Source organism: Numida meleagris, chromosome 2 (genome assembly GCF_002078875.1).
Source record: "Numida meleagris isolate 19003 breed g44 Domestic line chromosome 2, NumMel1.0, whole genome shotgun sequence".
NCBI classification, from domain to species: domain Eukaryota; kingdom Metazoa; phylum Chordata; class Aves; order Galliformes; family Numididae; genus Numida; species Numida meleagris.
This window is the reverse complement of record NC_034410.1, coordinates 133996408-134019537: the sequence shown is the minus strand read 5'-3', so window position 1 is coordinate 134019537 and position 23130 is coordinate 133996408. Positions and strand designations below refer to the sequence as shown.

The following is a 23130-nucleotide window of genomic DNA, read 5'->3' as shown; positions in this document are numbered from 1 at the left end:
TCATAGCAGCAGAAAAACTGGCCAAAATTGAAATTCATTTCTTCCTTCAAGGTTTTTTACTGTGATCTGATTTATCTATGTCTTATCTTCAGAAGTTTCAGCTGTTAAGGGCAAGAATTGTCTTTAGCATTGTATTGAATACCACTGCTGCGTTTTCTGTTCTTACAAGCCACTAAATAATGAGATACTCATGAAATTCTTAATGGATGTTGCATTTTAATACCTTATCTGCTTTCATTGAGAGGTTTACCTAACAAGGTCTTCCAGGAAGCTTCCACAAAGCAGAGTAATTTATTTTTCCCCTTAACAGGTAATAATTGCCAGCATAATGCATTGGTTTCTCATCACATAGTCATGAGTTATCCATAGCCAAAAGCCACTAATAATAAGTTCTAATCTTTTTAGGATGATAAAGTAGAAAATTAATGCAAACCTATTGCAAATAAAACTTGAATTTCCTAAAAAGGAAGATGTTTTTATAGCTTAATGCTTAATACCTTAGTGCTCTTTCCAGTTGCCCGCTTAGAAACTCAGTACCACCTGGTTTCACATACTTTATGTTTTAAGTAACTTGTTAATAAAATGAGCCCTACAGCTGTGGGAGAAAGAAGTGTGGAGTTGGAAAACATTAAGTCTAGCTCTGCATGGAAATTGAAGCTGCTCTATTATGGTCAAGAGCAGAATTAAAGTTGTTTTCTGAAGAAACACTTGAGTAAGCATTTTCAAGTGCAAGCGTTGTTTTTACTAACAAGACAGAGTTTAACTTGTGTAGTTGGACAAAAGTAGAGGGACTGCAGCAAGACTAACTCTGGTCTCCATTTCTATAGTGACCATAGCCTGAAATGTTGAAGAGGAAGTTTTAACATACACCTTTGTCAGGAAATCTGGGAATTTGCTGCCCAAAGGGTGGGTATGTCCCTTCCCTGATCAGTGAATGACGGTGTGAAATACCAAAGGATTTTTAATTATCTGATATCAATTCAGGGATTATCAGTGAGTTATACTCCGCAGGCATTACTATGAAGGATGTTATATTTAATGTTCACAAAGTCCCCTAAGTCTTTTCTTGTTCTAATTTTTCATTTTCTAGGAGCACTTGGTCTTTTTTATTGTCACAACCCAGCAGCACCTTGTGACAAGGACTTCCAAAAATCTGCTACAGATGTTCCATCGCAGTTTGTCATTGTGTTGGGCAATATGAGTTATGAGTTGTCTCGGTATTGCCTGTGTCTGGTAGGAAAGAGTTTGGCTGAGGGCTAGCTGAAAAATAAATAGGACTAGCCATGAAATGAAGAACTATTTACCAAATTTGAATGGAATGAACCCTTCTGTGAAACATGCTGAAGAATATGGTACACATCTGAGGAGGTAGAGTATCCACCAGAAGGCAAGGAAAGCACTTATCATCATGCCTTTGTTTCCCAGATATTCTCATCCCTCACGCTAGCTTAAATTTTCCCCTTTATCCTGAGTAACAGTGTTGAACTTTGCTAATACCAAATTTACATTTCATTACCTTTTTTGATAATTAGTCTGTGAGTAATTTGAAGGCTTATTAGCTTTTTGTTACCTGTGATTACAAACAGGGACTCTTTAATGTTGCTTTAGTGCCAGCCTGTCACACCATTGAGGAATAATTTAGAATCTCTTGTAATTGAAGGTAGCCAGTGATGGACAGGTAATCTAGCTGATGGATGGACCTAATACCAACAAATAATGGTCCTTGCACAGCTCTCAGTGGCAGGGCTTTTTAGTTCAGTTAATTACCATTTGTTGTTAATCAATTACAAATAACTATCACATACAGTCTCCATTGACCTGTAAGAGTGGTCATTATTTTGCATAACATAATGCTTCCTTTAATCCCTTGGCTCCTGACAGAAGACACAGTTTTGTTTCTGATCCTCTCCTGATTCAATTTGAATGGTGATGGAGTGGAAGCTGTAGTGCTCAAAAAGGGCTTGGGTGATGTCTTTCAAAATCTTCTGACTGTCCACTGTGTCTGCTATAGACAGCAAGCAGAAAACAATCAAATTGAATACAGCGTAATAGTTTAAAGAAGAGTGACAGAAACCATTCACAAACAGCCTGGCACTTCTATGAAGTAGTTGATTTTGAGCAGTGTCACTTGTCCTTGTCCTTTCAATCCTTCTACATGGCAGCAAAGGTTTTTTCATTTGAATGTCGTTAGAATAAGCAACTTTGGCAAGAGCCAAGTTTAACCATCAAAGAAATTTGACTTGGCAGAAGATAAGTTCTGGAAAAAGGAATAATACTTAATAAAGATTTGTTCATCCAGTCAGGGAGCAATAACAGTGTCAGGTGATTGGGAATAGACCTACTCTTTCTGGGAAGGTGAGACTTCATGGGGGACTTTGCCTGTGAAACACTATATGAGTGGAGTTTTCTCACATGAACTATTGCATGTACAGGCCGCAAAAAGCAAACAGATAAACAAGAAAATTGATGTGGGTAATGGGCAATTTGACAACAGGGATAAGGACATTATTAAAAAGATATTTTTAAAGATGAAATGTTTGCCCTGGAGTTACCTCTACGCTCCAAACTATGTTTTAAAGGTTGTATTACAGCTGGAGAGGCAGCAGGAATGCAGATTTGCCCTGTAATTTTTTGTTATAGCAAACAAGATTTTTCACATTTGACAAAACAACTCCAAAATCAATTTGATATTGTGAGAATAGCGTGGTCTGGGACTAATTCTTCTAATTTATATAAAGTATGCTGCGGTTTACTTCCTTGTTCCACAGCCTCTGCAGTTCCAAGTTTTTTGCTAACTACATGTCCCTGATGTTTTGGCAGGATATCTGAGAGGAAGATTTGAAAGCTTTTCATTCTACTTTTCTTATTTTTCCAGTAAAATGATGACATTTATTTTAACAAGCAACAGATATACAGCCAGTTGTATACCAATCAGAAGCACCTGACCTTTCCCAGGCAGCTGCTGAATACTTGCTCCCTGTTTACAGAAATTTACTGACCTGTGGCCACATGAGCAGATAGAATCGTTTGATTCATTGTCAGAGACCAAAGATGAAGGTTGTGAACAGACTCCACTTTCTCAACTGCTAAAATTCTTGCTTTCACTGCATCATAAGTAAGTCCTTTCTCTGTTCCTTAGGAAGAAAAATTGTGAAAAACAAACAAAAATATATTTTAAGAGGGAAGAAATATGATCACCAGAGGAAAACACAGCATGAACTTTTATTCAGTTAGATGTACAATTTTTATTAAAATATTCTGTCTCGGAAAGCCTGTTTATTTCAGAGTTCACTGTAAACTTCAGTCCTATCCTTTGTTTTATACTTCTCTATGGAAACTCACACACGTGTTAGGAGACATTCTGCTGGTCCCATTTGCACAGGGAGGTAAACTGTTTAATCAGACCATGTCTTGATTCAGCACTGATATCTTCTGTGAGTGCCGATTTTATGGCCTCACCTGAGCATCTGTGGGGCATTTTGTCCTCCATACATGATTGAGAAGCATCAGTGTAATGGAGAGGGAAAGACAAGCAAAGATTAAAATGGTTTGCCCCAGGAATTTAAATGAGATAAAACAAGATTACAGGCCTAGTTAATTGGTAGATAAGTGGTTGGTTTTTTAGATGGGCCTTCCTACAAAAGATGATAATGATGATGACAAATCTTATTCAGAATGAGGAATCTTGTGACAGGGCTAGTTGCAATATGAAATTCAGAGTTCAGTCCAAATTTGCCCAAAGAATTTAATTATGGGTCTTCCCTGTCATGAGACACGGGAGTTTAGAAGTGCACCTCTGTTGTAGTAGGCGTATCACGGATCTCGGTCTGTAACGCGGGAAGGTCCTTCCCCATACGCTTGTTACTGGTTCACCTACATACTTGAACCTGTGTCGTGGACACAGGGGGCTGTGCTTCTTTGTTTTCATAACAAAGGGCACAACAACTCCATGTATGGCCTTTTGGAAGTGACAGGTCAGAAGCGGGATATTCAATATGATTGGCCAGGAGCCCCGAGTGAGCTTCTGGAACAGTCTAGTAAAAAGATAAGAAATACTATATAGTTCTGTAGCTTTTACCAATAAACGCCATTTTGCTGCATATCATATTGATACTGTGCGTGGTATTTGGCCAGGACCGGGTTTAGGTTCTCTATGTGCAAGAATAATACTAAAAGGGTTGCCGGAGTTCGGTAACACACCTCTATGCCTACTTGAACAGCCATGTTCATCATGCTTTTCTTGGATCAGTAAATTGAGGCAGTATTTTCAATGACACCAATTATGAAGTATAATAAGGATAAGAATTGTATTCATTAATCAGGTCTTTCATACCATAACTGATGCTAATAAGCCACCAACTCCAATATCCAATTTCTCTTTGAGAAATTCTGGGCAGAAATATGCTACTTAGAAGGTAGAGGAATGGCTTGCAAGAATTCCCTAGAGTTCAACCTTGAAGAGGCTTGTGGCACAGGGAAGCAGAGCATTTGCATGTGAGCACTGCTTACAGCAGCTGGCAATCATTGCTCTGAGAAAGAGATCCCTGTACCTCAGGGCCTCCAGGCCTCCTTGGTAGTCTGGATTTTCAGTAATCAAGAGATCTTCTGATTTGTCAGCAGCCAAGATACAGCCAGCTGCTGCCTTTTATCCAGGTACACTTCTACACAAACATATTACTATCTCACAATCACTGAAAGGAGATCAATGCCAGAATTAAGCTTTACTGTAGAACAATGTTGAAAATTTCCTTTCTTGAAGCAGCAGTAGGGGAAAAATGAAAGAGAATTAAATAGCCATGTAGATAGTCACATTGAGTAACTTGAATGCATTCAAAACCTGCATTGTTACAGCTACTTTTCCCTTTCAGCCTAAATTTTCATAGCAGAGAAAGAGGTTGCATTGCATTATTCAGTGTGTAAGGAAGGCAAAAACATGCATCTGTGTCTTGCTCCAGACGTTTGGCCTTGCACATCAAATGTTCAGACCCATAGCTGGCAGGATTAAATATTACTGAGTATAGTTCTTGTTGCCTTCATGTTGATGTGCTGGGAATTGTCTATTTCCTTGTGCCCGAACGTGACTGGAAAGCTCCATCAGCTTGTTTTTCTGGATGGGCATAACTGAAAATCTTTGAAACTTCTGCATCTTGCACTCTGTCTGTTTTACAGACACAGTTCAAAGCACAGCCTTTCTCTTTTCTTTGGTCTTTTTGGCAAAGACTTGCATTTCACATGGGTAAAGGAATAACACAATGAGCAAAGCAAGTAGACATCTCTTCTGCAGAACGGATGGTATAAGGTAATGTTATGACAAACTAAAGCTTTAGGAATACACTGGGGGTTTGTCAATAAAACACCAATACACAGATTTTTACAAAAAATTGGAATGCGTATACATTTTCTGGTGTAATGGTAGAAAAGAGCCTTGATTAAAATTTTAATTAGTATTGAAGCATGATCACAGTTACATGAGTGTTGGAAATTGATAGAGAGGTGTCCTATTATACTTTTGTCAACAAGTGCAAGCAATATGGAGTGACAGAGAGAAAGAACAAAATATAACCATTGATTCTGGAATCAGGTCCTACCTTCCATTAACACAATCAAAATATCCCTTAAAATGGTGATGGTGGTTGCCAAAACAAAGATGGAAAACACAAATGTGCAGATTGGATCAGCTATTTTGTATTCTGGCTAAAAAAATATGAACACAACACTATGTTAATTTCATTATTGTTGGTTATTGCCATTTTTAATTAGTTAATCTGAAAGAATAATACATTCCATTCTTCTAGTACACAATCAATGTCAACCTCATTTGCCAGTTAGCACAGGGGAGGAAGGTGCTATGAATGAATAAAGGGATAGACATGAAAATATCTTTCTTTCAGTTTAAATGCCAAGAAGAAAGTGTGGCACTTCCAACAGCCTTTTCAATTCCCAAGAATGAGTATAATCGTCCTTGACTAAACCACAATGCGTATCATTAAAACACAGAAAATATTTACACAGGACCTAGTTTTACAATGCTGTGAAAAAAAAAATCGTTATCCTTAATTGCAAGGAGAGCAAGTGAACTAATGAAACTAACCTTAAAGAAGATGATAAGTGCACTAATTAGCACACTAATACTCTGGAATAAATCCCCAACGGCATGCACAAAGGCTGCCCGCAGGCTGGCATTGCTCACTGCTGGCTTTTCCTGAGAGGCCAGCATGGTTTCCCTGGCTTGTGCCCCGTGGCTATGCCCATGTCCAGTCTGGTGCAGAATCAGGCTTAGTCTGCAAGAGATGTAAAACTCTGAGGTTGTTGTGTCTTTGAAAGCAGTGACATCACACACGTCATTACCTCTCTCATTTCTGAATGCTGAACAGTACAATCAGACACACTGGGTAATAATACAGAGTGGCTAAGCAGATAATTGCTAAGTGTTTCAGTGTTTTGCATACAAACAGGAAAGTCTGTGAGCAGGAGAATTAATGAGAACTCATTTTCTACAGAGTTCTTGAATCTTCTAATATCTAATAAAATGTGAGGTATAAATAATTTTTTTTCATAGAGTTTGCATGTTCGTAATTTCCCTTCACAGTCTGACAGGAAAGAGAAAGAAGGAGAGTAATGGGATCTTTCTTCTCTACCCCAATCCATATTCTCATGAAACTCATTAAGCACTTGTTATTTTTGTGGTCAACATCTTTCCATAATCTTTTACTAAAATATACCAGCAGATTTACTGTTCAAAAGTTATCTGGAATGGAAAACAAGGTAACTTACAGGATATTGGCAAGCACAGCACAAGCAGAGGTGATGAGCATCACTGTTGCATCAATATCATAATTGGGGTGTAGCAGCCTCATGCTAGCCAAATATGTCAGCACACCAGTCACCATCCAAACGATTATCATAGACATCAAAGCTCCCAGAACTTCTGTGTATTATAAAAATCAAATTTTAACAGGAATCATAACAGAAGCACAAGAATTGTTAAGGGTTTGATGCTAGTTGTTCCAAGTTTGTGAATCATACAGCAAAGAGAGTTACTTGTGTGTAAGCGGATAGGTACACACAAAGAATGGACTAAGACATTTTTTTGGTCATAGGCAAATCAAGTGGCTGTTCTGGACAATTCCATGCAGATAGTGGCCTAACTTTCTTCTACCTGCTCCTTCTTTAGTCTGCTTCCCAATGTGGAGTTCATGGAGCATTTGGAGAAATTGGAGAAAAGAAAAAGACTGCTTCAGGAGTTTTGGCAGGAGTAAAAGGAACAGGAATGGGAAGGAGGAATAAAAGAGCGATTCTTTTACATCCTGTGTACTTGCCTGGCCTAGCCAATGTTGTGTGAGGGCTCCAGGAACTAGCCCTCCTCCCACAGTGAGATTATCTCAGTCAGAGGAATAGAGATGGGAGGGAAAGAGAGACGTAGCTCACCCAGACCTGCTGGAAGACATAACTTCCTCCAAGATCCTCCCTTATTTCTGCCCACCTCTCTTCATTTCCCAATTCAGAAAGTCAGTGAGAGTCCCCAGCAAGGCCAGCAAAACCCCTCCTTCCTCTCTCCTGGTACTTGTTCCTGCCAATGCCACCAGTGGTGATAAGGACAAAAGAAGTTGTTTTGTCCCTGGGGCAGCAAAATTCAATTTTGTCTCCATTGGCTCTGAGTTGTGCTCAAGTAAATCCGATGTCCCCAAGGCCAACTTTTATTAAACTGCTGTAGGCAAGGTCTGGGGATGTTTGTAGGAACGTGCAGAATGTTTTTAACAGGATGTGGAACTAGTAATTGCCACGTGACTTGAATGGGTAAATGCAGCGCCTCATGAGCACAACTGACACAATTCCAAGGAAAAGGAAAATTCACTGTAGAGTTAAAGAAGTAGACAGCCAGAAAGAACAAACCACTTGCACAGGCCTCCGCTGTTTATTTGTAAAAGCAGCTAAAACTCAGCGTAGAGTTTTGAATATATTTTCATGACAGTCATGAATTTTGCATCAGTCTGGGCCTCAGATACTTATCAAAATAACTATTTTGTCTAAAATTGACAATTAATGAATGAAACTGCTATGTCCAGGAAGTCTAGTTTTGCTTAAAAGGACATAGAGAAAAGCTAAGAGTGGTGCTTAACATTTGTGGAGTTTATATTTTCCAAATTACAGAATGAAACCTTGCAAACTTGGCCCAGAGGAAGGTGCTGATAGCTATGAAGGAGCCAACAGCCTTTTGAGCTACTGCAAGAATGTCTCTGTACATGTGTATGTACTCCACCACTGTAAGTCCTAGAGTTCATCTTTACATTATTTTTCAGTGTAGAAACTTAGAAAAATCTCAGCAAATTTTGCAGACCAGTTCAGTAGTACTAAAGACTTTAAATATTCTCAGTTAAATTTCTTCAGGACTGCTAGCACCACCAGAGAACAGCATGTGATACTAAGGGATTGCTTGGGAAAGTTTTGATTGTAAGGGAAAGAAATTGCAGCTGAAGAAAACTTTCCTATGTGGAGGTAAGTCTGACTCATACATCAGTCTCATTCAATACTGTGCTTCTAACCATGCCATTGAAAGTAGCTGCATACCCAAAGGATTGTGTAGGACTGCTGTTCTGACTTATTCTGCTGCCTGGCTCAGGAGACCGGAGGCATTCAGGTGGGCCCTGCTAAATCTGAGCCCTGTCATACAGTTTTGCATGACAAAGCCAATGTATCAGTCTGAGAGAAGCAGTAAATTGCCAGCTTCTTCCAGTGCCACAGGGAGCGGTAAGACTGGCCATCAGCACGCAGTGACTGCCACCCACCTGACTGCTCAGGTACTCTGTTAAGGCACCCACCTGCATATTAAACTGGAAGTACACTAGGGAAATTGAGCAAGAAACACGATGACTATCACAGAATGAAATTAAATAGCCACTGGCATTGGATGCAATTCTCTCATTTGATACCTGCTCGGTGCCACCCAAAAGTTAACTGCTTGGTGGGAGGCTTGGAGGCCAACCACAGCGAGAAGAGACTGATGAGGAAGCTCGTCAGGTCCACCAGGATGTGCGCTGCATCGGTGACCACCGCCAGGCTGCCAGCGATCTGCCCACCTGTGGGAAGCACGTGTCTGTGTCATGGCCCTGGTCAGATGTTGGAGCCAACTGGTCAAACGTGGGATCTAGGGAACATTTCGTTTTCAGGGATCACACCCATGACTCAAAACTCTTCATAAGATTGCTTCATTTTGTACCTCATTCATGCAGTGAAAGGTACAAATTAATAAAAATATATTTGTCCCAGATACATAACTGAGTGTCCTAAGGATAATAAGAGCTGTGATTCATAACTGCTGTGTTTATATTACTGTTGGACTATTTTTACTATAACTACTTTAATATCTTTCTTGGTGAAAACCAGTCTTTGGCATCACATTTCCAGTGTCCTTCCACTATAGTATTACAGATTGCTGAAATTGTATGCATGCACAAAAAGTCAAAAATTTTTTTATGGAATTAATTCCCTAATTATACCAGGAAAAGGTGCATGCTCTTCCTGATGACTGGATGCCAGACGTTTTGTTTGTCACAGGCAACATTAAAATAGGAATAAAAGGGAAGTTTCCAGCACAAGAGCTGTGATAAACAACCAGCCATCTTAGTAAGGGCATAGAGAAAAATGTCCTGTTTGCAGAACTAATCTACCATTTCGCAGCTGTAATGCATGATTTAATTTTGCTGTTGGAGCTCAAAAAATGTGGCTGAATGTCATTATACTTTGGGGGTGAGGAGGGTGATTTTCATGTGAATTCTGAAATAAAAAAATAGGCTGTCTAAAATCGCATTTATTTTACCCAGCAAGCCAAGCGCTATTTTGCCAAGTCCTTGTAACCATGTCTCAGGGCTAAAGGCAAATCCAGAGAAACTGAAGATTGTTCTAAACGAACCCCAGCTGCTGGTGGCTGCAAGAGAAAACACGGACCACAGGCAGAAAGCTCCTGCCAACTCGGTGTAGCAGGGGAATGTTTTCATCACAGAAGAAATGTAAAAAAATGGGAATGCGAAATGGTAGAGAGAAAGCATCTCGTTCCTGTATGTGACAATGTATTTCTATCCTTCTTCAGTTGTTTAATTAATTTCAGCTCACCTATTTCTCTTGACCATAGCCCACAGGAAAATAAATGAATCCTGAAAAACACTGTAAAATCCAAAATGCCTCATTCAAACCCTTGGCAAGATACCACTGCCAAATGGACATGCAGACAAGCCTTGTTTCCATACAGATGTAAAGTCTTATGCCAGCAGGATGCGCTACCTGTTTGATTTCCTCATATTCATATTTTACATTAGAATGCTTTATACTGTACAGTTTTCCACCCCTGGGAAATGCATATCACACATATAAGGAACATATTTTTTTGTTTCCTCTGTTGCCTCCCTATATATCCCACTTACAGCTGCCTGTCATTCACTCCCCAAAGGGGGAGAGGAAGGATTGTAGAATATTGCCGCAGCCCATTCCCAGTAGTAAAATGTAAATTCAACAGCACAAAGATTTCCCAGAACATAAGCAGATGTAAAGGCACATTAATTTTTTGGTCATGATATAGATTCTTGACTTTCACTGTTTGCAGAACAGCTCTTTCACAGGTAGAAAACAATTCTACACAGCAGAGGGAAGCAGGCTTGTCTGACAGTGCACAGATGTTAACAGCTAGGGCATCAGCTACCTTTCAGCAAACAAATATGTAGAGCATAAGCTGCCTGCAAAGCCCAATTGCATTTTAGAGAATGTACTCCACGTTCTTTGGGACAACCTTACAAAAGCTTGCTTCTAGCCTGATGTCTTTGAAAAATGTTGGCACATGATTATTTTATGTCTTGCTGCCATAACTGATGCCTTGGGTGAGCTTCTGAGAATTCAGTCCATTTATCTTAGCAACTTGGTCAAGTCTTTATGTTCCTTTTTGACATGATAACACACGCTAGGTTTGTTTCTCTATCCAAGTGGAAAAAAAGTACTTTGAAATTCATATTTGGTCCTTAGCCACTAAGAATCCTTAGAAAGCACTTTTATATCGGGGCTGTATACAGGGTGTCACTGGCTTGACTGATATCTCCAGATCTCTGGAGACTGCAATGGAATTGCATTGGAAGAAGAGAAGAAGGTAGTTGTCTTTCCAAGATGGTAGTTTGTGCAGTCAATTTGGCCCGCAGTGCCCCTTTTGGGAAAGCAATGTGGGACAGCACTGATGGTTTGAGCAAAAAAAAAAAAAAAAAGAAATCACAGGAAATACCTGGGGGTTCAGTGAAACACAATTTGTCAGCATCTTAGAGAGTGATGTAGCTTTGTTTCTTCTGTTTAACATAACAACGCCTAAGAAGTTGTTTGTCCCTAAGACTAGAAGGAAGGGGAACATTTTGTTTACTCTCAAGAGGAAAGCCTGTGTAATACTTGCAGGCTTTTACTGCTCTATATCAGTACTCCCAACAAGTGGCCTTTATGAGTTACTATTACTCACCATGGCTGTTTATAGCTTTGCATACCACAAAGCAGTAGAAAATGTCAGTCACTCTCTGGTCAATCATCAGGCACATGCTGTCTAGCCCGATGATTAAAAAAATTAAATGTGTGGTTCATAATTACAAAAATCTCCATAGACTGCTGTCTGTAACTGCTGTTAATAACTGGTTTGTCAAAGTTTAATGGTCTGAAGCAAAATGGTCTTCAAGCCTGTTACTTAAGCTGTCACTACAAAAAAGCTGTATGATTCATTAAGCAAAATGAAGCATTTAGTTAACGTATCATCTGTCCTTCCAATTATCCTCTAGCATTGCTGCATTCACCAAACTCAGGCCTGCTGATTACATGGTTTTGCTAATAATGCATTTCTTCTGGCACTGGAAATTACTGCATGGAGATTAGTGGCGTGCACCAATTTTCATGGGCAAAATGCACATGACCTACAAACAAGCGGGCTTCATGTAGATGAAACCTGTGGGAAGGAAGAGCTGGAGAAATCTCTGCTGGGTTTGGCAGCCAAGAGCGAAGGCAGAAATGCAGTGACACCATCAGTGCTACCACTTCTCACCTGTGGGGAAGGCGAAGCCTTTCTATTTCATTTTCATGGGGCTCCACAGGCAGGCTCTGGGCAAAGATGGGTTTCAGAGACCTTCCTGACTGATTTTTTCACACCCCTGCGATACATGTGGTAAAGGTCTGTGGGATTCCTCATTTCTTACCTTAGCTCACCACAGAGAAGGGGAAATTAAAGAGCCAGCAACTGTCAGGTGAGTATCAGTATCACAGAAGCCATGCAGAGAGCAGATCAGGGGGACAAAATGAAAGCAAATGCTTTAGGAGAGAGCCAAAAACTAATCTTGGATGTTGTAGGATAGGTCCAGAAGTGAAAGCTAATTAGACAGGGGAATAATCTTCCATTGATCCAGAGGCATACCAGCAGGCCAGTTTAAGAGATAAGTGTGCTCCGGTATAAATACATTGACTTAACTGAGGAAAAGCAGATGGTGAATCTGGCCATGGATTTCCCTGGATTTTGTAAAGACTGTTGCATTTAACATCAGATCGGGCTGCTAGCAGCCCTCACCAGTGCTGAAGGCTCATCGTCCTGAATAAATATGTAAAATCCTTTTGTCTTTTCCAAGAAAACTAACTTAAATTATTAAAAATCCTTTTGCGACATGATGCTGAGACATGGTAGCCACTTTTATCTGAGCTGAAACATCTGAGAGAACAGCTAAGGCCATTAACTGATCCTCCTAGTCCTACCCAGATGCAATCATTCAATGAATATATGAAAATATTTTGTAAATTTAAATATAGAAAAAATATATCCTTTTAAAGACTGGGGGGAAGGGGTGTTTCTTGATCCCAGGTGGGATCACCTCTGTGCAGTGGGGGTCACTGCAGGCAGAGTGAGTGCAAAAGGGCAGGAGTACAGATGTGCTGGACACACAGCTGAGCTCTCTCTGAGCAAAGATACTCCCCTGTAATCTCGGCAACCATGAAGATGATGCAAATTACTGATGCTGTGTAGAGCTTCCTCCGTGCTTGGTGCTGCTCTGTTTTCCTGTCTTCATAGGCCTGTGAGTCACCATGACAGTGATAAGCTTGATTAGGTTCGGCATTTTCTTCTTCCTGCTGCTGCCTCTCTTCATTGAAATTCTTCTGGTGCCAGCTCATCCTTTGGGATTGAAAGGAACAGAAGGTTAAAAAAGAAAAACCCCAGTTATTTTGGCATCTAACCCTGCAGCCCCAGAAAGTATGTAATTAATGCTTCTGTAGGATAAAAGCAGCATTGGGAACAGTGGTTCATCGAGGAGGCTTGCTCATGCAAGCAGGACTCTGTGGGAGGGAGCTGCACATGAAATGAAGCTCTGGCAGTGTTTCTAAGCTCTCCGGGCTCTCCTACATCATTTACCAGTTTATGAAGCAGAGGGTGACTTTCTCAGGCTTGTGTACATTGTGCACATAATGAAAAAGGTGACAGAAAGGAAAGGACTCCAACTGCTCAGCACAAGAATTTCAAAAAGTCATACCTCAGGCAGACACCGACCAAGTTCAGCGTAGTGTGGAGGTAATTCTGGGGGGAATTTTCAATTTTCTATTTCCAACAGCTTTATTATGAAGGCAATTTAAAAATAATTTTTTAAAATCTCATATTTTGTTAATATAATTGACTAAAGATATTTCTCTCCTCTCTCTGCATGCAGAACTGTTTTATCTCAAATTTCCACTCAAGCACAAAAACTATCCCTCTTCCAGCAGGGCCTGTGCATGGAAGATATTAGCTCAAAAGTTTCAAAGCCATTTAGAAAATCAAAGAAATCAATTCTTCAAAGCATGCTGAACCCTTTGTGCCATAAAAAGGAGAAAAGTTCAGCAGAAGCAGCTCTCATAGCATCGTCTTATCCCAAGGTAATTTCCCATCCAAATCTGATCTGTCACAAAACCTCAGTGCTGTCCTTCTCAGGCTTTCCTGGGAAATAAGGGATGGGAGAAGGGAGACCCAGAGGTATGACGCACTGTGGCTGCAGGAGCTCCTGAACAACCACCCCATGTGATGCTTGCACTAGGGCAGCCCAGAGTTTATTCTTGGAAGCCTCAAGGTGCTTTTCTAGGCAAGGATGGTCCCTACTTCCTATCCCCCAAATGAGAAGAGCCCAAATGGAAAAAAAACCCAAACTGAAAACCATTATGTCACTCCAGCTAAAGCATTTGTGGCTGCTGCTGCTCCTAAGGTAATACCTCTGTGGGCAAAACATGCCCTCATGTGCATTGTGCTCACGAGAGTGCACCGTGGTATCCAAAGTTGAATTCTGCCCAGATGGATATTTGTAATATTCATATAATTATGTTACAGCTATTTGTTTCACTGCCCCTTATAATGACAGCCTCTTTACCCCATTCAAAAGAGTAGAGGCTTTCCCTTCAGACCAAGAAGAGCTGTTTCATCAGTTGTGTGAAGAAGTCACATGCTCTGGGGAAGTGCAAGCATCGTAGTGACTTTCTGAGGTGTTTCTGTACTGTTGATGGAAGTGGAAAGTTGCCTGAAATCTCAATGGAAAGAAATCACATCAGTGGCTGCCAATCTGCAGTGGTCAATGTCAAGAAAAAAAAGGCACTGTAGTCACAAACTTTTCCAGCTGCCTTTTGGGCAGCCAGAGTGGCCTGCAGCTGCTCCCCTGGCCCCACCAGGGCACCACACAGCCCTCATCCACTGATGAATAAGAATCAGCCCATTGGGTTCCTCAGCTCCTCGGAGGTCCTTGCCCTATCTGATCACCATCACTTTCTCAGCTTCCACAGCAGCCGAGCCCTGCAACTGTACATAATCAGCGTGGATTTGGGTTTGTAAATATTTTTGAGATGTTCCAAGGGTTCAGCATGTTCCCCTGAGTCAGCTCGTTTCCCAGCCAGGTTAGCATGTGGTCTCTGTTTGCTCAGCAGAGACGACTGATTCCCTGTGCTTGCCTCCAGGAGCCTGCATGAAAGAGCAATGCCTGATGCCTGGGAGACACTTAGTTTTCTCAGTCCTTTTTTTTCCATGTTTGTCTTTATTTTCCCCACAACAGCAAATAAACGGGAGCTGAGCCATCTGGGGAATGGGCTGCCCATATGGCAGCCAGGGTGCCTGCAGCCAGTCCTCCTCCAGTGCCTGAGTTTTGCATTCATCAGACTCCTCGTGTGCACTGTGTCACTTGCACACAATGTTTTGCTGATGAATTAGACTCAGAAGGTACCACAAACTGATTCCTTCCAGATGGCCAAATAAAATACTGTAGTTTTCTCACTCTCCCCAGGAGATTGGGGCATGCAAGGTTTTCTTTCTTGTGATCCCTCTCTGGATTTAACTTCCAGTGCTCTTCTGCAGTTTGCATGTAAAATTAATTTCCATTTAACTCAATTTTCATCAGCTGGCACTGAATGTTAAAATCATCTTAACAACATGAGTCATGATTCTCTCAACAGCCTGTCAGGGCAGGGATGCCAAAATTACCCCTGCCAACTTCTGAGCCACCAAATCCTCTCCTTGCTGCTAACAAAATGGGTCGCTTTCTGACCTCCCTCCCTTTTTAACCTTCAAGTCTCTCCATCAGCAAACAAAACCTCAGAGTTCTGCTGAGGGGTAGGAAAACACTGTCCACAGACCACATTGAGCAGATGCAAAAGCAACTGGAGGCAGCATAAACCCACAAGTGTGACACTTTTCTATCTAAAAGCGCCTAAATAAAAGCGGCCTCATTGTCAGCGGTGGTGAACATTGCTGCTCCCTTTGAACTCACAGAGCAGCAGCCAGCCCCACGAGTTAGGATGGTTCCTGCCAGCTCCAGTGCGTAACCGTTCATTTTATTTTATTTTTTGCTTCCGAGACCAGCCTGCCACTAATTAAAAGAATCTAAGAGACAGTTTTGTAAAAGTGTGAATCAAAAGCTTAAGGTGCAGAGATCAGCTGTGTCAAACTGTAAACCCCTCCTGAGAGCTTTAGAGCAAGATGTAGCCTTTGAGCATCACATCTTCGCATCAGCACACTGCAACAAGAGTTCCAGATTAAAAGATTTTTTTTTCTCCATTTCAAATTCTCTTTCCTTTAAAAAAGACAGTCAGGGAAAACATCAGAGAAAGGCACCTACTGAGTCATGCATATACGGAGGGAGGAAAATATTAATACATATTGTAAATTCCACACAAATCATTAGCAAGAGCTTTTGATTGCAACTTCCCTTTGTTTGCTTTCACTTGATCTGCTGGGTACTTTGATCTGACAAGAATAATTGCCATCCTAGACTGCTATGAGAACCCCAGAGAAAAGAGCAAAATGTGGAATTACTGCACTTCCTGCAGGAGAGCATCTCTGTCCCAAGGGAAAAGAGTAATTTTTGGTGTCTGAAAGGGTATGAAAATGTGTTCAGAGATAAAGATTACCTAAGCCATAGTCACATTCCTTATGCTGACACAACTCTGATTTCAACTGAACATTTCATTCATCTTGAACATTTCCAAGTCATGTAATACCTTGTTTATAGCTTGTCCATCCAGACTCTTCTTTTCCTCACACAATATTTTGGGCACAAAACAAAGGCAATACTTACGTATTTGCATACATTTAGATACCTATTAGATTTCAATTGTATCTATGATGATTTTATTTAGTCTCATTTTGAGAGTCTGGGCACGTGTGCATAAATCTATTGTGAACAAATTTCCTTCTCCATAAGAGCATCACAACAGCTGTACAGAGAGCAAAAGTGTACAGAGCCACATACCTAAACTCTGTTGTGAGAACAAGGGGACACATGAAGACGAAACAAGGAAGAAAGATGTCCAGAGTGATGCTTCTCTGATGTCTGCTCCTAAGCTGCACAAATCTGGAGGCTGGGAGCTGGCTGAACCACAGCTTGTTTCAAACAGCCCTTCACAGATCTTTCCTCCATGTACCGCAACAACTCCAGGCACCAGTACATGCTGGGGGTCACTCAGCTGGAAAGCAGCTCTGCAGAAAAGGACCTGTAAATCCTGGTGGACAACAAATTGAACATGAGGCAGCAATGTGACCTTGCTGCTATGAAGGCTAATGGTATTCTTGGCAAACTGTGGCTAGCAGGTCAAAGGAGGTGACCTGCCCCCTCTACTTAGCATTGGTGAGGCCACACCTGGAGTGTGTTCAGTTTTCTGGGGCCCCCAATAAGCAAGAGAGACATGGACACATTGGAGGGAGCCATCAGAGGGCCACCAAGATGATGAACAGACTGGAGCACCTCTCCTGTGAGGAGTGGCTGAAAGAGCTGGGAGTGATCAGCCTGGAGATGAAGAGGCTCAGGGGAATCTATCACTGTCTATCAGTACCTGAAGGGAAGGTGCAGAGGATGGAGCCAGGCTCTTTTCAGTGGTGCCCAGTGCCAGGACAAGAGGCAATGGACACAAAATGGAAAACAGGATGTTTCCCCTGAACACCGGAGGAAGCACTTCTGAGCTGTGTAGGTGACAGAGCACTGGCACAAGTTGCCCAGAGGCTTTGGGGTCTCTACCTTGGAGATGTCCAAATGTCACCTGGATGTGGCCCTGGGCCTCCTGCTCTGGGTGACCCTGCTTGAGCAGGGGTTGGGCCAGACGGACCCAGAGGTCACTGCCAACCTCAGCCATGCTTTAACTCTGCAGTTCTGTGAACCTAGCTTATTTAAAAGCAGTTAGTTCCACAGTTTAATTATGATTTGTATAAAAATAATGCAATCTTTGTTAGTCTTAAGCTGTCTGCCTAATGTTTTAATTAGTTCTACTGTTATAAATTTTAAATGACCTTTCCCTGTTTACCTTTATCACATCAATCATGCTTTTAAGTATCACTGGTATAAAACCTCCACCATCAATTTCCTGAGACTGAGTTATTTAATTTGTTTCATAGCACTTATCATCTTGGTTCTAATTTTCTTTCTGGGATGAAATGGGAATAACTACACTATGGAGATGGTGTACGGCAGACACAGTTCTTCCTACAGTGTCCTCATATCATCTTACACAAGGCCAAAAGCAAGTGCATGGGTTTTGCTGAGATCGCCATGACACTGCTTTGTCCAGATGGCAAGCCAGTATGAAGGAGATAACCACAGGGCCCACAATCAACCTCTTTCAGAAGTTACAAGAGACGTCTATAGTTTTCTTAATCACTGGCTTCCACAAGGCACTAAGAGTGGTGGAAAGCTTTTATTCGACGTGATAAGAGTTTTCATATCACTTGCAGGAAGACAGAAAAAGAAGAAAATATTCCCTACACAACCATCATAGAAAATCAATCTCCACCTAAAGACATTCTCTTCCAAGCTCTCTTCAAATTTTTCCTCTAGTGGTACGAGTCTGGATGATAGGAATCATGTGCAAGCCTAAGGCTTCACTGATAGATAAGAAAAACTACGGGTCAAGTTTAAACCATGTTAAAAGCATCTACATGAAGACAAGCTCTAAAGTTTTTACACATCTTTCCTGCTTCTAGCATTACCCTTTTTGTCACTCTTTTCTCAGGGAGCTACTGTTATGCAGCCGAGTTGAAGATGGTAAGACTCAGATCTTCTGTAAGTTATAGACCCTCAGCGGTAATGTGGCATAGATGTCAGGGTGAATTAGCAGAGAGCAATAAAACATTATTTCCATCATGCAGGTTGTAGTAAAGTAGGGGTAAGTAGAAGTAAATGTAAGGGTAGGTTTGCCACTGTAACTCTACATGTTTAGACAATTAAAGCTTTGAGTCTATCTCTGTATATTGCTGATCTTTGCATTTCTGTTATAGTAAAATAAAAATGAAAACCTTGAGACAAGGAGCTTTGACTTTCACTTGTATGATGGTGTTCAAATCCCACAGTAATGACAAATAAAGAACATAATCAGAAATGCAGATCAGGCCAAAATCTAACTCATGGTGTAGTTGGTACAATCTGATACAAATCCATTGGTTTATGAAGTGGGATATCGAATATTTCTGGTCAACATTACACTGATCTACTGCCAGCAAGAAATAAAATAATCTGACTTGTCTTTATTCATAGAAACTTCAAGAATTTGGTCAAGACATTTTCTAGGCTTTTGAAAGTCATTATCTAGATCACTTGATAGGTAACCAACATATCAGATGATTAACTATCTGAAGAATTTATCTTCCCACACCACCATCTTGACTGTTAAAGGAAAGTAGAAAACTATCATAGGCCTAATCTAAAGATAAGTGAATCTCCTCTGATTCAACTTACAGACATTTTTTGAACAAAGCAGGAAGTTCTCAGTGCTCAGATTCAGACCCTGTTAAACTTTGGTTAGTATTCTTCTTGGAGAACGGTGAGAAATTCATATTGAGTTGGATATTAGGAAAAAATTTCTTCTCAGGAAGAGTGGTGAGGTATTGGAACAGGCTGCCCAGGGAGGTGGCATAGTCACCACTCCTGGGGGTTTTCAAGAGAAGAGTAGATGTCGCACTGAATGACATGGTCTAGAATGATCGCAGGCATGGGTTGATGATTGGATTAGATGATATTACTGGTCTTTCCAACCTTAATGATTCTGTGATTCTATGATTCTGCCACCTATCTTGGGACCAGTCCTGTTTAATATCTTTAACCATAACCTGGAGGAGGACATAGAGTACACCTTGATCAAACTGACAGATGATTTCAACCCAGAGATGCAACTGAGCTGACAGAAAACCTATGAAATTCAGCAAGGATCAGTGCAAAATCCTACACTTGGAACAGAATTTTGAGACTACATATAGAATACTTTGCACAGTTTTAAAGCCACCAGCACAGGAAAAACCAATAAAATGGCAAGGAATAATCTGAGGGCCACCAGGATGGATGGGGGCTGGAGCACTTGCCCTGAGGAAATTGAAGTTCCAGCCTAGAGAAGAGGTGGTTACAAGGGAACCTAGTAGCAGCCTGCCAATGTTTATTAAGAGGTTACTGAGAAGATAGTGCTTAGTTGATTTGTGTGAAGGAAGGACGAGGACAATGGTCATAAATTGAAACAAGAGGGGTTGAGACTGAATATAAGGAGAAAAAAATTACTGTGAGAATAATTCAATAATGGAGCAGATTGTTCAGAGAGGTTGTGCAGTCTATATCCTGTGAGATGTTTTCAAGACAAGAGTGGAGCTCTGAGCAACCCTGTTTGATATCTGAGCTGACTCTACTTCGAGCATGAGATCAGACCAGAGATCTCCTGAGGTCTCTTCCAGCCTGAATTATCCTGTGAGCCTACAGCTGACCTGATTTTCAGAGAGCTCAGTTAAAGACAGGCCCCTTTTAAGCATTTGAAGTTTGGCAGGGGAAACCTAAATGCATCCAAACCCACTAGTGACTACTGACAGTCTTGGCATGTGTAAAACAGTCTCCCCCACAGGCTGTGCACAGGGAATGGGGCCTGTATTCAGATTTGCTACTCACATGATTGAGATAAAAACAGTTTTGTTTCCTGTGTATTGTAATAATGGCATTTATTAAAAAGAAAGAGACTAGGGGCTGGCAAAGAAAGAGGCAATCTGTGTGCAGAATAGATTCTGCTGAAAGCACTGGAGCTGTTCATTAAGCCTACACACAGGGAATGGAAAAATATGGTAATTTATACCAAAGGCTAAAATGAGCTTATTGCTACTGATCAGCTTAAGACACCTGAGGCTGTGCCCACTGCTGGTCTGTGCAAGCTCGAGCACAGCAGGCTGCATCCCCATTGACGGATGAGGAGGCAGCTGAGAGCTTATAAGTTAGGATTAAAGGGAAGATAGGGCTAGGTGACTTAATAGTGACAATCTGCTATTGGCTACCTTACCAGGAAGACCAAGCAGATAGGTCCTCTGTAGAAAGATAGGTACAATCCTAGGTTCACAAGCCCCGGTACTGATAGAGGACTTCAATCACGCTGCTATCTGTTGGAGGGACAACACAGCAGGACATAACAAATCCAAGTAGTTCTTGAAATGTGTTGATGATAATTTATGCAAATGAGTAATCAGATCTTGCAGTTAATAAAACTGCACCTGGTAAAAAAGGCCATGAGAGATACAAGAAAAAATGTCACACTTTGGTGACCTCCCTTTCCTAACAATCATCCCTGCCTCAGGGCACTCTTCCTTGTGCCTTGTAAAGGTTTTGTCCAGAGATGTCCTCCTGTGTCCAGAGGGGCCAAAAACTTCAGCCACTGAAGATGTGCCCACACAATTGAAAGCTTGAAAGCTACTGAAAAGGCTCTGAGATACTTCAGTAACAAAAATGAATTGTAGAATCATGTGGGATTTTTTAAGAACAGAAATATTACCACAAAAGTCATTTTGGACAATGTCACTTATATTTATGGAACCATGTAATAATATTTAAATAATAACCCAGACATTCAAACGACTAAAACACAATGGCAATGACTCCAGTATAAGAACATGGAGAGATGGATTTCCATTGGAGCCGACTGCGTTTATGCCAAGTTTCTGTCCCATGCATTTTAAGAGAGCCAAGCAATAAATAACCTGAAAACCAATGAGATAATGGAAGTGTCAAGAGGTGCTAAGCTGTAGCTGAACAGATATTAAAAAAAAAAAATACTTGCTGCTCTGAGTCAAGAAGAAGAATGAAAATAACTTTAACTGGAAAGCTATTTTGTGATTGACATTAATACTCATTTTGAACCCATATTGTATGTTTTCAGAGGGTATTTCTTCACTCAGGCAAGCATTTACTCATAGGACCTCTGGCACATGAGAGGCACATCAGCTTCAAACCTAATAGACTATCCACATGAATAAGGTTTTGCAGGATCAAGTCCCTAGTAGCATCACATTTCTTTCACAGCAAATAGAGTATTTAGACATTCAAGCATGAAGAAACCTTGAATCAAACATGATGTCAATAGCGCTATTATAATTCAGCCTAAAACTGTAACATAATCCATGAGGTTTTGCATCTTTCAATAAATCTACTAAGCTTATAAAATACATAGCAGGAGACACTTGCTTCAGCAGCAGATTGGTTCAATCCATCACAGATGCAGATACACCAGGCTGCTGTATGGTAAATGCATCAAACATTTACTAAGAAAGTTCGGAAATGAAAAAAAAAATCATACAAAAGATTTGGAAAGTAGTAAAAGCTGTGCCCTGTACGTGCAGTGAAATTCCCCATACTTCAGCTTTGACAGCCCATCTGCAGGTGAGTGATGTCATGTTGCTGGCAAAGACAAAGCAACGGCAGAGAAGGAAGCACAGAGCTGCGTTACCTGTCTAGGGCTAAGGAGTATTTCTTGGTGTCCCTCTCGCTCACAAGGCACATTCTCTCAAGGCCCTTTTTGGCAGCCATGAGGACTGTCGGTGGGGTTTTGCTTGCTTTTTTTCTCCCCCAAATGCTACTTGCTCCGTTGGAAGTGGATGCAGGCAACAGTGTCCTCAGAACTTGTTCAGAAGTCTCTGCCAAGTGTTTTTCAATGAAAAAGTTTTAATAATCTTCTCAGTAAACCCACAGCAAGAGAAAGCAGCTTTCCTGTTGCTAGTGGCGTCACTAACATGCCAAACAGTAATTCACTGAGGATGAAAGGTTGGAGGGCTTGAGCCTCTCTCCCTTTTTTTTCTTTTTTTTTTTCCCTTCTACGTATGATGCTGTGACATGATTTCTGTCACGTGGTGAGTGAGTGCTCTCACGCTGCTGACTCAGGGTTAGGCCCAGCTCTGTGCACACCGACTTACATGCACTGAAAGGTAGAGTGAAGGGGAAAAAAGCCTGATTTGCCTGGAAACAGTTAAAACACTGCTTGTCTATCTGCTTCCTCAACTTGGAAGGAAAGCACACCTCCCTTACCCTGTTCAGCACAATCTTCCTTCTGCAGCTCCACATGAACACGGTCCCATGAGGAGGAGAAGGCCTTACTGTAGCCTGGCCTGTGGCATGTGCTATGGAGCTGATGGTGAATTTTGTACTGGTGCTCCCAGCATCTTGCCTTAATAGAAAGTAATGGAACACAGCCTAGAAATAGTCAGTGAGCGAATGCTGGGTGCTGTAGTTCAATGCTGCAACTTTTTTTTTTTTTTTGTCATGAGTAGCCCAGTTGGTACATAATGAGCTGGGATCTCCCCTCCTTTTGTCCATCTTGCAGGACGTATTGACACATACCCTGCCTGAGGTT

The 23130-nt window shown here is 41.2% G+C and overlaps 1 protein-coding gene across 1 annotated transcript; it reads right to left on the bottom strand.

Annotated features, from left to right (window-relative positions):
- SLC30A8 (solute carrier family 30 member 8) lies at positions 534-22397 on the bottom strand. The gene is made up of 9 exons (XM_021386415.1): positions 22231-22397; positions 12968-13168; positions 9272-9275; positions 8931-9069; positions 6775-6928; positions 6092-6281; positions 5589-5694; positions 3000-3134; positions 534-2002 (listed from the first exon to the last, which is right to left on the bottom strand). The coding sequence occupies exons 1-9, from the start codon at positions 22308-22310 to the stop codon at positions 1860-1862; spliced, it is 1152 nt and encodes a 383-aa protein (XP_021242090.1). The 5' UTR covers positions 22311-22397; the 3' UTR covers positions 534-1859.

What these genes read in the sequence shown, in the direction of transcription:
- SLC30A8 (XM_021386415.1), bottom strand. Translation starts at nt 22,310, where the DNA reads ATGGCTGCCAAAAAGGGCCTTGAGAGAATGTGCCTTGTGAGCGAGAGG. An exon ending in TTTTGGGTGGCACCGAGCAG is followed by an intron (nt 6,929 to 8,930) that starts GTATCAAATGAG and finishes TATAATACACAG; the next exon opens with AAGTTCTGGGAGCTTTGATG. An exon ending in TTTGATTGTGTTAATGGAAG is followed by an intron (nt 3,135 to 5,588) that starts GTAGGACCTGAT and finishes TTTCTTCCTAAG; the next exon opens with GAACAGAGAAAGGACTTACT.